The sequence below is a fragment of the Haematobia irritans genome, chromosome 2 (genome assembly GCF_050003625.1).
Source record: "Haematobia irritans isolate KBUSLIRL chromosome 2, ASM5000362v1, whole genome shotgun sequence".
Lineage (NCBI taxonomy): Eukaryota > Metazoa > Arthropoda > Insecta > Diptera > Muscidae > Haematobia > Haematobia irritans.
Genome location: NC_134398.1, coordinates 2708368 through 2724063, shown reverse-complemented (window position 1 = coordinate 2724063; position 15696 = coordinate 2708368). Strand labels below are relative to the sequence as shown.

General features: G+C 34.7%; 1 protein-coding gene across 3 annotated transcripts in view; it reads left to right on the top strand.

Annotated features, from left to right (window-relative positions):
- ZnT35C (solute carrier family 30 member 3) overlaps window positions 1–15696 on the top strand; it is a 182609-nt gene that overhangs the window by 147200 nt on the left and 19713 nt on the right. For all 3 annotated transcript variants that reach the window (XM_075293067.1, XM_075293069.1, XM_075293068.1), the window contains one exon: window positions 11266–11848. In XM_075293067.1, coding sequence (XP_075149182.1) covers window positions 11266–11848 — 583 coding nt within the window. The remainder of the gene's footprint in view (window positions 1–11265; window positions 11849–15696) is intronic.

Sequence of the window (15696 nt, the reverse complement as noted above, 5' to 3'; positions counted from 1 at the left end):
CTGAAATCAATATTAAACAAACTTTACGGTACACTGATTATCTATGGTCAAAGGCATAAAAGAATCATCCCATAAAACTATCCTCTTCTCAACTTGCATAATATTTTATTTTGGCATATTTTTAACACTTAACGTCCTATAAAACTATCCTCATCTCAACTTGCATAATATTTTATTTTGGTATAACATCTAACACTGCTTAAAAAGGCCGAATGATGTAATAAACAAACAAAAAAAGGTATAACTTAATTTTAGGTTTTGCAAATCCTTGATGTCATAAAATGTTAACGCTTGAGAAATTTTTTATTGTGTTTTTACTTCGTTGATTTAAGATTGAAATTGCAGTCATATTTTCTCACACATATATCACAAGAAACACGTCTTTATTCCGAAATGGCCAAGTTTTATGTGGGCCACAAAACAGGAGGTCAAGGTCTATGCTGCATTTCACATATTTAGAGTTTTCATACAAGATGGCATTTTCTTGGGAAATTCCTGGGGTTTGTGGTGTTTATGTATGTGCAGGTGTGTGTGTGTGTGGTTGCGAGTGTTTGTTTTTAACATTGAAAGACTGACTTAGAAGCAAATGTCGTCCTTCTTATTGTGCCAAAGGACAAAATTGTTTAAAACAACTTTCTTCTTTATTTCCCATATGGGGGTGAGCGCAAACACATAAAAGCATTTGAAATTACTATAATACTCTTTCTGGCTGAATGCCTTTACTTCTTTGCCATGGTTGGTAAGGAAGAAAAATAAGAAACTGAAAACAAGTTATTTGCCATGCTCCAGATTACTTTTACAGCTGCTGCTGCCACTGCTTCTGCTGATCCAAAGCCTAAGGTATGGTTGAAGAACTATCACAAAATAACTACAACGGCTAAGGACGATAATAAAATAGTTTTCTTTTCACTTTGCTATTTTATTCTCGTCTGAGACTGACATGGAATGGGAAAACATTTTCATTGTTAAAGTCACATTTAAACCTTGACAGTTGTGAAAGAATCAACTTTAGGCAATTTTCTTTAAAGGTTTGTAGTTTTCCAAAAAAAAAAAAAATACATTCCCATACATTTTTTCCTATAATAAAATTGTGGGCTAATAAGCATATTGTGATGCTGGCTTAATAAATAAATAAAAATGAGTTGCAATAGGATGCAACGATTTAAATGGTCGAATAGAAAAACGTAATACCTAAGAATTCAACCTTAGTTCAACTTAAAATCGCTACTATCAAATTTCTACCAGATGGGATTCGTATTTCCGTTCTTATCCTATGGGACTGTGGGGTATACGCAGATTCTCGTAGAACGCAAAAAGGCCAATAAAGATCGGTGACCCTATTCATGGTTTTGGAAGGTAAATCGCCCAGCGAAATCGATGAGCTTTTGAATTTTCTGCGCGGTGATTTTTCTCCTTTGGTGAATTTCAATAAAATTTTTTTAATGAATTCCAACTTTAATAAGCTGAGCCCAGATGCCTGGAAACGGTCACCTCACCGGACAAAGTAAGATTTATTTTTTTGTAACAAATGACAAATCTTTGGACCGCCGACTGAAGCTGATCTGATATTTTGGGCTATTGGGGTGCTTTTGGAGCGATGAGTGCCATATTTTCATATTCCGAACAAGCAGCGCAATCATGAAACCATTTCACAGCAACATATTACAGTGTTTAATCCAATTCAAAAGAGTTTTTGTGTCGTTTACTGACATTCGATGAAATATCACTCCACTAGTATTTACAGAAGATAAGGAGGGGATTATTTCCGGCGAACCAGTTTCGAAGACGCCGGCAAAAAGGGTGATACGGACCGCTTTGTGTGATCCTCAACGAATTCGATCTCACTCCACGCCTCTATGAAAAAATTGGCAAATTAAGTTACGCCATTCATCAAATTTTCCTTATTTTGCCCCTGAAGCGTTTGGTTTTTGTTTCGAAAGCTAGAAAAGTCATTTGTGGGAGACAGGTGAAGGAATGTCTCCACAAGCGCATATTTTCGAATTATCGAGAAGTCATTTTTCAGGAGTTGGGACAAGGCTAAGCCAAGTGTATCGAGTTGAAAAGGAGACCATGTTCAAATATATTAAGTAACTTTTCTAAAATAAAGTGCTTATAAAGGGTGATACGGTCAAAATTTGGTCAAGGGAAAACGCGTGTAAATCGGTGAAATCGTTTATTTAAAAAATCAAATTAAATTTATTTTTCAAGTTCAATTAGTATAAAATTCAGGAAAACTATTCGGTTAGGCTTTCGCTTTTCCAATCCTCGCCGCAGAAAGCCAGTTTGCCTTGAACTGCTGCTCGTCCTTAGCAGTTTTTTGGTCTTCTTTAGGTTCCGCTTGACAATAGCCCAGTATTTCTCAATTGGGCGGAGCTCTGTCGTGTTGGGAGGGTTCTTGTCCTTGGGAACCACCTGCACGTTGTTGGCGGCGTACCACTCCACGGCCTTTTTACCGTAATGGCAAGATGCCAAATCCGGCCAAAACAGTACGGAACAACCGTGTTTCTTCAGGAAAGGCAGCAGACGTTTATTCAAACACTCTTTCACGTAAATTTCTTGGTTGACAGTCCCGGAAGCTATGAAAATGCTGCTTTTCAAGCCACAGGTACATATGGCTTGCCAAACCAGATATTTCTTTGCGAACTTTGACAGTTTTATGTGCTTGAAAATATCTGCTACCTTCCCCTTCCTTTTGCCGTATAAAACTCCTGTCCCGGAAGCTGCTTGTAGTCGGCTTTGGCATAGGTTCGTCGTCCATTACCACGCAGTCAAACTTCGTCAGCATCGTCGTGTACAGCCTCCGGGATCGCGCTTTGGCCGTTGTATTTTGTTTATCATCGCGATTTGGAGTCTCTACCTTCTTGTAAGTCGATAGTCCGGCTCGTTTTTTGGCTCGATACACGGTTGTAGACGATACACCCAGCTTATTTGCGGCATCTCGGAGAGAGAGGTTAGGGTTTCGCTTGAAACTACTGGCAACTCTCTTTGTCGTCTCAGCGGCTTGCGGTTTTCGATTTCCCCCCGATCCAGACTTCCTGGCTGTCGACAAACGTTCCCCAAACACTTTAATTACATTTGTAATTTGTAACTCGCGATGCGCGAGCAAAACTTTGATACGCTGCTCTTCTTGCTTGGACGGCATTTTGACAACTGAAGAGTGAATTCCAAAATCAAAATAGGAGCAAAAATATTTCCTCTGGACGCTATAATAATAAAATTTATTTATTTTTTATGCTTGAATTGAATTACAAGCATAAAGTTATAAATAATATCACGTATTAATTTTACAATAATTTCACTATTATGATAAGTATTACTATTACTATATTTTACTGAATAACGATATGTAATTTTCGAGAAATTTAAATTTTATTTAAAACTAAAATGGCAGGGCAACAAAATTGTCCAACCGAAAGCAAAATTCTTTATTAAATAAATCGATTTTTTAGTTTGTTTGTTGCAATTCTTAAAAATATAAAATATTTAGTATAAGGTCAATTTACATATTTTCAGGTTTCATGTGGTTTTTAATTTGTTTGCTATTTTTTAAATGTCTTACAAGCTTTCACCTGTGGAAATCATCATAAATTTGAAAATCCAAGAGCAGCAAATCAAACAAGTATTTTTACTTGTTTGTGCTAAAGATTTTCAATTTTACTTGCTTGCTTTTCATGTATTTTGATTAAAGTTACGCATAAATTCATTTTTAATTGATTTTAAAGTATTTTCAAAATGCATGTAACCAAACCAAAAAAAAAAGACTTGATGGCTTTTGTGGTGCGGAAATGTTTAGTTTGCTGTATACTCATAAATTCCCCAAAGTGACCAAAGCCGGTCAAGATTGGAAGCTTAATTTGAGTAAACGAAGTGTAAGTGAAATATTTACCACAAAATTTAAAGAAATCTCTAAACAAAAGACCACAAGACAAAAAAAAAGACACAAAAAAACCAACAGTTTTCTCAAAAGGGTAAACAGAAAAAACAACATACAAAAATCATTAAAAATGCATGTCTGCCATAAACAGGATCAGGAAAAAGCTATACAACAAAAGCAAAAACAACAACAATATCAACATCAAATGTAATACTTCCGGTTTGACAAAGACAAAAATGACAACAACAAGACGACACTATCAGATATGAAAGCGACAAAGTGTAAAAGAGTTCTTTTCGTCTTTGCATAGTGTTTTGTAGTCGTTTTAGTTTACTGATATGGTTATTCTATATGACTGTAAGTGTGTGTGTGTGTGGCTTTGTATTTTAAGTGGATGTATGCATGTAGTACAACATACGAGGAACAATAAACGACAGCTAGCGATTGTACGATAAACGGCAACCACAATACCCCAAAGATTGGGAAAACAACGACATCAACAGCAACCACAAGGAGGAAGAAAAGTCAACAAGTTCGATTGTCATCAAATATGGTAGAGAACATAAATTTTATTTTTCACACACACACATTGACTCTCACACATACACGTGCATATTTGTATGCATTTAAAAATTTACCAATTTCGTATAAGAAAACTTACCGAGAATTTACCACAAGACCAAAACACATACTAGCACAAATACCAAGAGTTCCATCATGCACACACTCACACATACACATCGACAGAAATGCACATGAATATGAAATGTGCTATGGAAATGAGGGGAGGAAAAAGTATAATCAAAAAGTAAGCATAAACAACAATAAAACTTTAGATAAGTGACGATAAAACAACAGAAAAGAATCAACAAAAACATAACCACTGACACTCGCACTCGCACTAACACCAAGCCATGCATATGTGTATGGTATTTGTATAGTTATGGGTATGTGTTTATGCGGAAGCATATCCAATGCATAAGGCAAAACACAGAAAAAAACATTGATTGTCAGTAAGCCTTGAAAAGGAGTCAACAGAAGTCTTAAAGAAAACCCCCCTCAAGGTAAGACAGACAGAAGGACAGACAAGTGAACGGTTAGTGGAAGCCTGTCTTCTGTTGTATTACCCGGCGCCTCTTGTTGTTCGACAGTAGTAGACATCCTGTGACATGTTGAGGAAAAACTTCTTTGGAATTTCTTTAGCCTGCCTGCGATGAAAATGACAAGACGAAGTGAAAAATTTACCCTTAGAGAATATGAATAAACAATAAATGTGCTAAACTCAAAATACCACAACAATAACATGGGCTATTCACATATTCAGTAACATAATCACACATCCATAAGGGCATTTATATCACTATAAGGGACTTTTCGTGACATATCGGATGTGAAAGCCGAAGTGTTCACGAATCCCTCCAAAAAAAATGGAAAATATCTGTTGGATAATCTTTATTTGTTTTTAGAAGGAAGAACATTTGGAAAAATATTTTCCCCAGGATGTTCTTTGTTTTAAATACAAAGGAAGTTCTTTTAAAACAATTTTTATAACTCGATTTATTTTTGATAGTTTTAATGGGTAATTTTAATTTTTTGTTTCAAATGAGTTAAAAACAAGTATATACGGCCGTAAGCTCGGCCAGGCCGAAGCTTATGTACCCTACAACATGGATTGCGTAGAAACTTCTACTGAAGCCGATGGCAAGGTATCTTAAAACTTCCTAACACCGTAATATATACCACATAGTCCATACGTGGTATATATTAAACTAAAAAATGCCGATTAAATACGTATATAATTAAGTTTAAAGTTTCTATAGAAATAAAATTTTGACAAAATAAAATTTTGACAACATTTTCTATAGAAGTAAAATTTTTACAAAATTTTATATAGAAATAAAACTTGGAAAAAATTTTCTATTGAAATAAAATTTTGACAAAATTTTCAATAGAAATAACATTTTGGCAATGTTTTCTATAAAAATAAAATTTTGGTAGATTATTTTTGGCTCGAGTGGCAACCATGATTATGAACCGATATGGCCCAATTTTTGTGTGATTGGGCTATATATAACTATAGACCGATATGGACCAATTTTGTCATGGTTATTAGAGGCCTTATACTAACACTACGTTGCAAATTTCAACCGGATCGGATGAATTTTGCTCCTCCAAGAGGCTACGGAGATCAAATCTGGGGAACGGTTTATATGGGGGCTATATATAATTATAGACCGATATGGACCAATTCTTGCATGGTTGTTAGAGACCATATACTAACACCACGTACCAAATTTCAACCGGATCGAATGAATTTTGCTCCTCTAAGAGGCTCCGGAGGTCAAATCTGGGGATCGGCTTGTATGGGGGCTACATATAATTATGGGTCAATGTGGACCAATTTTTGCATGGTCATTAGAGAAAATATACCAACACCATGTACCAAATTTCACCCGGTTCGGATGAAATTTGCTTCTCTTAGAGGCTCCGCAAGCCAAATCGGGGGATCGGTTTATATGGGGGCTATACGTAAAAGTGGACCGGCATGGACCAATTTTTGCATGGTTGTTAGAGACCATATACTAACACCATGTACCAAATTTCAGCCGGATCGGATGAAATTTGCTTCTCTTAGAGCAATCGCAAGCCAAAATTTGGGGGTCCGTTTATATGGGGGCTATACTTAAAAGTGGACCGATATGGACCATATTTTGCATGGTTGTTAGATACCATATACTAACACCATGTACCAAATTTCAGCCGGATCGAATGAAATTTGCTTCTCTTAGAGCAATCGCAAGCCAAATTTGGGGGTCCGTTTATATGGGGGATATACGTAAAAGTGGACCGATATGGCCCATTTGCAATACCATCCGACCTACATCAATAACAACTACTTTTACCAAGTTTCAAGTCGATAGCTTGTTTCGTTCGGAAGTTAGCGTGATTTCAACAGACGGACGGGCTGACGGACATGCTCAGATCGACTCAGAATTTCACCACGGCCCAGAATATATATACTTTATGGGCAATATTTCGATGTGTTACAAACGGAATGACAAAGTTAATATACCCCCATCCTATGGTGGAGGGTATAAAAAGCTTCAAATAAAGGCTAACGCAGGATTATTTTGAAGATCTAGCATATTAGGTTTAAAGTGTTTTTTTTTTTAATTAAGGAAACATATTTTATTTTGAAGTATTAGTTTCATTACACAAACGCAAAAGGAAAATGAAAATGTGATACATTTGGCTCGGAATAAATACCAAAATCCTTAAGGGCAGGTCAAAATCGTTGGATCCAAGTAAGCTTTTTTTTTGAGTGTGTGCAATCATCGAAAAATTATTCGATCTATTCTCCTCTTTTTCTTATTGAGTTGCCTTTTGGCAAGGTTTTAATGCACAAAGCCAATGTAGTTTAAGTCCTCCGTCTTCCAGTGTTTAAAAAAGATCAAATTTCTGACCAATATAACTTGAAGACATTACTCTCTCCGTACAGAGCTAGATCCTTCTTTGTAAAATTTGCTACTAGGCCATTTGATAGATCTCTCAGTAGTGCTGGTGATATTTTTGAAAGTTTCAAAGCTGTAAGCTTCGAAACAACCTCGCTATGTTTTTAATTATATTTCCACTCGCCAATTACTTCCTGGATAATTCACAATACTCGTACAACTATGACTGATTCATTCATTCATGTGGATATATTATGAAAATATGGTGCTCTAGGGACTTCTTTATATGCGAGGAATATCCCATATGATAATTACGAAATATATGGTTTTGTGAATGTAAATTTAACATTTACACTTTGCATGACAGTTCGTTACGATTTTTTTTATTTGACACTTGCATACACTCACATTTACCTAGAATATTCTTTTAGCCTAGTTTTATTTACGAAAAAAGAGGCTTGTTTTAATAACTGTCGAAATTTTTATTTTTTTTCGGTAGCTAAGAAAAAGTTTTAAAGAATAATAGTTGTGGCTTAGTGATGGTGGTCTCTGTACTTTAGGAATAATTTGGGATTGGTTTTGCCGACACTATGGAATAAAATGTGAGCGAGCCTGGATGCCGGAGTGTGATATAAAGTTCCTCAAAAATATCAAAAAATTCATGTAGACCTCAAACTAATTTTCATCCATTTTTACGTCGTTTTTATACATTCATACAAAAAATTGTTTTCTGATTCAATCATGAAATTTATTGATCCAATTAATTTTTTAATTGAAATGTCTTCAATCACAGAAATGATAGTATTAATTAAAAAATTAATTGATTTGATTTTGTGATTGACTTTTGTTTCAATTAAAAAATTTTTTGAATCAATTTTTAATTGAATACTTTTTAAAACTCAATTAAGACTTTAATTGGAAAAATTTTCGTGAATTTTTTTTTTGGATTGGCTCCTATATTTTTCAGATTACGACCTGATCCTCAGATTTCTTTCGTACGCATTCCTCGATTAAGGCTGCTGAAGAATTTTTTGAGATATATACTTGTTAATGATTTGTTTTACTATTAAGAAAGGCTAGCATTTTTAAAATTGAACTGAAGATGTTTTCATTGGATAACCGTAAATTATTATTATATATGAAGGTTAAACGTATACTAATACCAGATTTGGAATGGCTTAAAAATCTGGTGTTTGTACTTGAATTTCAATCCACCATCTTCCGATGTTTGGAATCTCAAATCACAAAAATTTATTTTTTATTCGTTTTGTTATTGTTGGTTCATTCTTCAATCATTATTGTTGTTCTTGATTTCAGCTTAAAACCATGCATTGACTAAACTACAAGTGTAGCCTAAACAGCAGAGGAAGAGAATGTTTGCCAAATTTATTTGGGCAAAGCCCTATAGACTGCAAGATGGTTGGATGGACGCACGTTTCGGAATTACCACATTCCTCATTAGCATCCTCTACTTGCAGCAAAACTATCAACCAATTATCAGAATAAATTCTGGTAATTCACTAAACCCAAAGTGAACCTCACTTGAACCTTCCGAAAAAAGGTTTATGATAGTCGACTTTTGCCGAAATAAATCTTTGTACAAACATTTCTCTTTTCCTTTGACAATTTCAAATCATCGATTTGAGTGCAGTTGACTGGGTTTATTTTGAGTGGGCTTCCTCTTACTTCATTCATTTTGTTTTGTTATTGTTGGTTTATTCTTCAATCATTATTGTTGTTCTTGATTTCAGCTTAAAACCTTGCATTGACTAAACTACAAGTGTAGCCTAACCAGCAGAGGAAAAGAATGTTTGCCAAATTTATTTGGGCAAAGCCCTATTCCTCATCAGCATCCTCTACTCTACTTCTTATAACGAAAATATCAAGATACTCTCAGACTTCAATCCAATTCCAATTTTGAAGTTTTCATTAAAGAGATCTTTATAGCCAAATATGACCAAATGAAAATTTTGCGATTTACGTTTCCGAATACGGGAACATGGGGCTATATCTTACACCCCTCTCAACTTCATAAATTATATTTTGTCTTGTTTTGAAAAGTGTGACTTTATCATGAACTTACTTTCTCATATTTCTCCATATCATATTTTTACCATCACCTCGGTATTTTTATGATTTGGTTTTATGACATGAGCACAAATTTAGAAAAATTCACATATTTATGAATACGAACTAGAAGAGCAAATAAAATATTCCGATTTACTTTCCTTCTAATATTCAATTCAGTCTTTTGTAGGTGACAAGTTTTGAATTGAACAAATGTGTCTGGCTGTTAGTCAAAACAGCTTTGAGCGCCAAAAGATGTTATTACATTACATAGCATCAAAAAAACTACAAAAATAACAAAAGATATTAAAAAAGTTTATTTTATTTTGATTAAAAACAAAACTTAGTGACAGGTTTAATATTGCAGACGTAAAGGGACAAACTCTTGTAATAAAAGAAAAAAAATCTTGATTCTATTTGGAAGCAATTAAAAATTATTCGTTGGAAAAAGTATACTCAATAAATTTAGCTATATTTAATAAGTTGTAGTTGTTAACAGCAATCCAAACACAGATCTCATCTTGTACATTGGAAGATGATGTAGCCTTCACTTTGGAACACAAAAGTTTACCTTTGTTTTAAAGATTGCTAGAACAATTAATATACAGACAGATGGACGGTTGACTAACAATTCGCCGAGGCAAATTTATTACTCGATTTAGTCTTGTTGAAAAACACTTGCCCAGAGAAGTTAATACCAGTTTTTCCTCGAAGGCTAAGACATCCTCATCTTCGACAGATAATTGTAACCAACGAGTGACTTTTTCTCAGTTTAGAAACCACAAGATGTCACACAGGATCATATCAGAAAAACAAAAACGGTGGATAGAGCTGGAGCTCATAGCTCAATTCGACCGTGGTGGAGCGTAAGGTGTGAGCAACCCACATGGGACCATATCAGAAAAAATATGGATAGAGCTGAAGCCCGATTTTTAGTCCGATTCGACTGTAGTGGGGCGAAATGTATGAGCAGGTTCATTATCATGGTGCAATATCAGCCAAGTGAGCCGTAGGTTTTCTTGTAGTCAGCTTCACATCAACCAAATAATTTGGTGTAACACAGCCCTGTTATAGTTTTACTTTCATCAGGTAATCAATATTGAATCAATATAACTCCCTCTTTCGATTTCTTGTAGTGTTCCACAAATTAGTGTCCTACTTCTTTAGTTCCACAGGATTAATATGAGTACACACAAAAATTTTTTTTCTGATTCAATCACGAAATTAATTGATGCAATTAACTTTTAATTGAAATGTCTTCAATCACAGAAATGATAGTATCAATTAAAAAATTAATTGAATGTCAATTAAAAAGGTAATTGATCCAATTAAAAAATTAATTGATACTATTATTTTTGTGATTGATTTTTGTTTCAATTAAAAAATTTTTTGAATCAATTAAATCTTTAATTGAATATTTTTTAAAACTCAATTAAAATTTTGATTGGAAAAATTTTCGTGACATTTTTTTGTGTGTAGGGACTTCAGTAGCAACATGAATCTGTCGCTTCATGGTTTCAACTAAAGAAGAGACCATGGTTGCAGATTGCCATGACTTGAACACGAGGCCAACTCCGGTAACTAACGATAAGAGACCATTTTATAGAGAAAACTTATTTTTCTAATGCCCAGATATATTGGAAAATGAATTGATTAGTCAGCAATATTAAACGAACGTTCTAAATATGACTACTTGCCTCAACCCTCTCATAAAATACCTTACGAATATCCGCCAAAATATATTGACCCGACACTCGCATTATTTTGGCCGTATTTCATTTTCAGTTTTTTTTTTTCTAATTTTCATTTCATTTTCTTTTATTCTATTCATATTAACTAATGACTTTCTTCTCGTTATTCTTTTCATTCCAGTATGCTTGTGCAACTTCAACATGGACATAGTCATGGTGGTGGTTTGGGCCATGGTCATAGTCATGGAGGTAGTGGTAAAAGTAAGAAGCCTAAAAAATCTCACAAAAATTCCACTGAAATGTCTTTAACACCATCCAAAAAATCATCACCTTTCCCGGAATTCATTAATGAAAATGGAACAAACAATCATGCTCATGTTGTCTGCCCTACTCCACCCACCGAAGTTCTTGAAGATGGAGTAGCACCTGATGCTGACTTACCCTCAGCGGGTCTTCAAACATTCTCATATCAAAATTCTCGTTCCGTTAATGAAGTCCAGGCTGAAATAACAGCAGTTATGGCTGAGACATCTGTGGGCACCCATCATCATGGTGGTGAAGCTGGAAAAGAGGCTCAAAATATGAATGTTAGAGCAGCTTATATACATGTCTTGGGTGATATGGTCCAAAGTATCGGAGTCTTTATTGCAGCCTTGGTTATATATTTCAAACCAGAGTGGTCCTTGGCTGATCCCATCTGTACCATTGTGTTCTGTGTGATTGTTATGTTCACCACCTTTTCCATATTCAAGGATGCCCTATTGGTAAGTATGCGAGTGAGAGAAGACCCTGACAAAATAATGACAATTTTATAAATGATCTCATTGGTGCCACACATATCTCAGTATCTGGGTTTTCCACATGGTGTAGCCATGTAAATTTTAAATATAATCAGAGATATGGAATTTTTATTTGCACAATTATTTCCATTAGGGTATATGAGTGGTAGATATGCAAAAGCTCTTCTCTTTTTCAAATCCCCTGGAATTTGTTATAATTTTTTTTTGTGAGATTGAAACGATTCTCTGACTCTTTCCACTCAATATTTTGGTTTGTCGGTAACCACATTTCCTCCTTTTGGGCGCCAAAAAATGGCATAATTTTTGTCGAAGTGTCTGGTTTTTTTTTTCGATTTGGTTGTTGTATTCTGGCAAAAGCATAACTCATTTATCATTTTTGTTATAAAAGTATTTTGCGAATGTAATTTTTTTGTGTCTTTTTTTCTGTTGTCGCTGTTCATTTGTATTGTCGATGTGTTTGTGTGTGGTTGTGTGTAATTTTTAATTTTATCTCTAAAGTCTCTCTCGCTCAGTTGTGTTGATGATTTCTGGGTATTTATTAGGGTATCATACTTGCCTTTATTAAGTTAGGCGAGTAAGAATTTCCGATAGATTTACTCTATTGGGGTTTTACATTTTAGAATGTATGTTGAAATATCCTTGTTGTTGTAACAGTTTTTAATGTAGTTTCATCCATTTTTTTTCTATGCTTTAGTAGTTCAGTTAGTATCCACATCAAGGAACTCTGCGACATGGATGGGATTTGTCCAGAGTGATCTGGTGGTAAGACGGGAAGATTTTAGCAAATTTTATTTCTTTGCCGAAATTCATTTTATATACAATACAAAATACCATAAGGGTGATGCACTTATTGTAGCGAATTTTGGTTTGTACCTATTGTCGTAGTAAGACTCTTCTTCAGTTTCGGTAATAAATTCTTCACTCCACCTAAATTTCTTTTCTACGAATTTTTGATACAATTTTCGTAGTGAGATGTTCCTTTTTATTCATAATAGACTTCAGATTTGCGATAAACTTTTCACACCACGAAATCGAAAAAATCTTATAAGTCATCTCCCTTTTTTTGATTTGAGATAAGGGAATAGTCAAGACACGGAGGATACGGAAGCAAGTCTAAGCTCCATTCATGGATTTTTTCCCATTAATTTTATTAACCTCCACTCGCATTCCAAATTAATCTTGTCAGCCATCTATAGAGTTTTTTTCACTGTGGAGTCCAGTTCACTAGAACTCTGTAGTCCTTTGGACATCGTAGGGGAAATCTCGAATTTATTACTCTACCTACTGCAGAACATTTTTGCATATTTTCAGTCGTCTCAATTGTCTGCATGAAAACACTATGGTTTGATTAGAATAGTGCTCAAAATTATAGTATCGAACTTTTGCGTCATCTCGATTTTATTTTAAAGCACAGATAACGCCGAAATTTTAAAGGGATTTGGGATCAAAGTTTTCCAAAACTATTGTACAGAGAAGAAATTAATTTAAGAGTGGCATAGTACAGCAAAAGGTGGCACAAAAAAGTAGCAAAGCTTCCACTAAAGTGGCACAATGTTAACCCTGGTTAAGAATTGGCTTGTTTTCATAACTACCTGACGAAAGGTAAAACGATCAGAGGCCTGCACGCAAAAAAATAATTCTTTCCTCCCAAACGAAATTTTAGACAAGCAAAGTTCGTTTCTCATTTGCTTTTCGCTGTAAGGAAGTGTATTTGGAAGAAAAGTATATACTTTTTGTGATAAACGTTTATTCTTTTCCAGGATGTAAAAACAATTTCATAAAGACAAACTCAAAAAAAACATTGTTTTCTTGCTAATTGCATTTTCCCTCACATCTTTCTCACATCCACGAGGTTTTTTAGTTCTTATCACCTTTTTCTTGTAATACAAACAGTGTAGAAGAAATTATACGATTTTATAAATTTTTAAATTTTTTTACCTTTGTAAGCCAACACACTAACCACTGAGCTATGTACCTGTTATGGTCATCAATAGATAAATATCCATATAAGTTATATTTATATAGCATAGCTTGCGGCGCCCACGAACCGAATAAACAAAGTTTATTTAACAGAAACAAACATTTAGTTTGGGACCGTGGAGCAGTGGTTGCTACGTCCGACTTGCATGCCAAGGGTCGTGGGTTCGATCCCTGCTTCGGCTTTGATCGATTAGTCGAAGCAGATAATTACGAAAAGTCTATTTGAACTTGTATTCCTTGTATCCCTTTCAAATTTTGTATCCCTAGGCTGTGCTCCACAGATTTATTGATCCAATTCGATGATGAACTCAAGAAAACAAAAACGACTTGACGACACCATCACTATGAGTACTTTGGAATTATCGTCTGTAGTCTTATGATTTGACCTCTTTCAATATTTTTGCCTTCAAATCCAAAAAAGTCACTCGCAGGCAGCAAATATCAGTTGAGTGCGACACCAATCTAGCCAATTTTGCATGAATTAAAAAACGTATTTTTTAGAGAGTTGGACTATTATTCCGCTATGTCCATCGAGTTAAACGAAGATTTTTGTTGAAAAATAAATCATAATTTTTCAAAAGTATTTGAGGTTTTGGCCCAATTCTTATAGATTGTCCTCGTATTAACTACTTGATACTATGCCAAAATCGACTTTTCGATTTTTCATCAAAAGTCATCAATTATGGCTAACATCAAAGGTCTATTGGTCGATTTGATTGATTATTCGAATTAGAAGATTACGGAAAGTCGATCTGAACTTGTATTCCTTTCTAATTTTGTATCCCCAGGCTGGGCTCCACAGATTTATTGAACCTACGGGCTCTCTTTCTCTCTCTTCAATCTCCCACACCATCATTATGGGTACATTGGAGACATCGTGCGTAATCTTATGATTTGACATCGTTCAATATTTTCCTTCAAACCTAAAGAAGTCACTCGAAGCGACAATTATCAGTTGTGGGCAACCAATCATGCCAGTTTTGCCAAAGGCCAATTTTGCGTGAATATGTATTTTCCGAGACTTTGAAAACGCTAAAGTATTACTGCGCTATGTCAATCGACTTTAAAGGATATTTTTGTTGAACAATAAATCATAATTTTAGTTTTGAGTCAAATTCTTATAGATTGTCCTCCTATTTACAATTTTATAGTCGGTGAAACTAAAAGTTAATTTTACAGTTTTCCGGCAAAGTTGCACCAAAACTTCCACTTATTTTTCTACACACCCCAAGGTGCGCAGTTATAAACCGAGCCTCCATAACAAACTAACATATAGATATCAGTGGTGGTGGTGTGTGTGTTTTTGTGTGCTTTAATTCTGTTGCTGTGTTTCCCTTTCCTGTGCAATGGAAATAAATCATGCCACCAGAGATTTGAATTTCGAAATTTGCAAAGCTTGTATTGTAATGTGATCTTGGGGCTTTCGTTTTGAGGATGATGGGGGCATAATATAACAAAAAAAAAAAACAATGGAAATTATTTATTTATTTTATTGTTTGAATTTAGAACACAACACCGACAAAAGTCAGTTGGTTTTGGGTTTTATTGTGATTATATTTGTTAACAATCTCTGATTTATTTTTTTTCTTTTTTATTTTTTCTCTTTTCATACTTTTAATATCTAATGTTGTGTGGACATCTATCTCGCGTATGATGCTTTTGCGATACATCTCTACAATGCCTTTCCATGGCTTGAATTTGGAAATGATAAATATGCAACCGGTGAATATGTATGGCGGAATGGTGTCTTTGTTGGACGGACAATCGTTTGCTTTTGGATTGGACTGCTGGATGACTATGTATGGTGGTGTCCTTGTGTTTCGACAACCAAC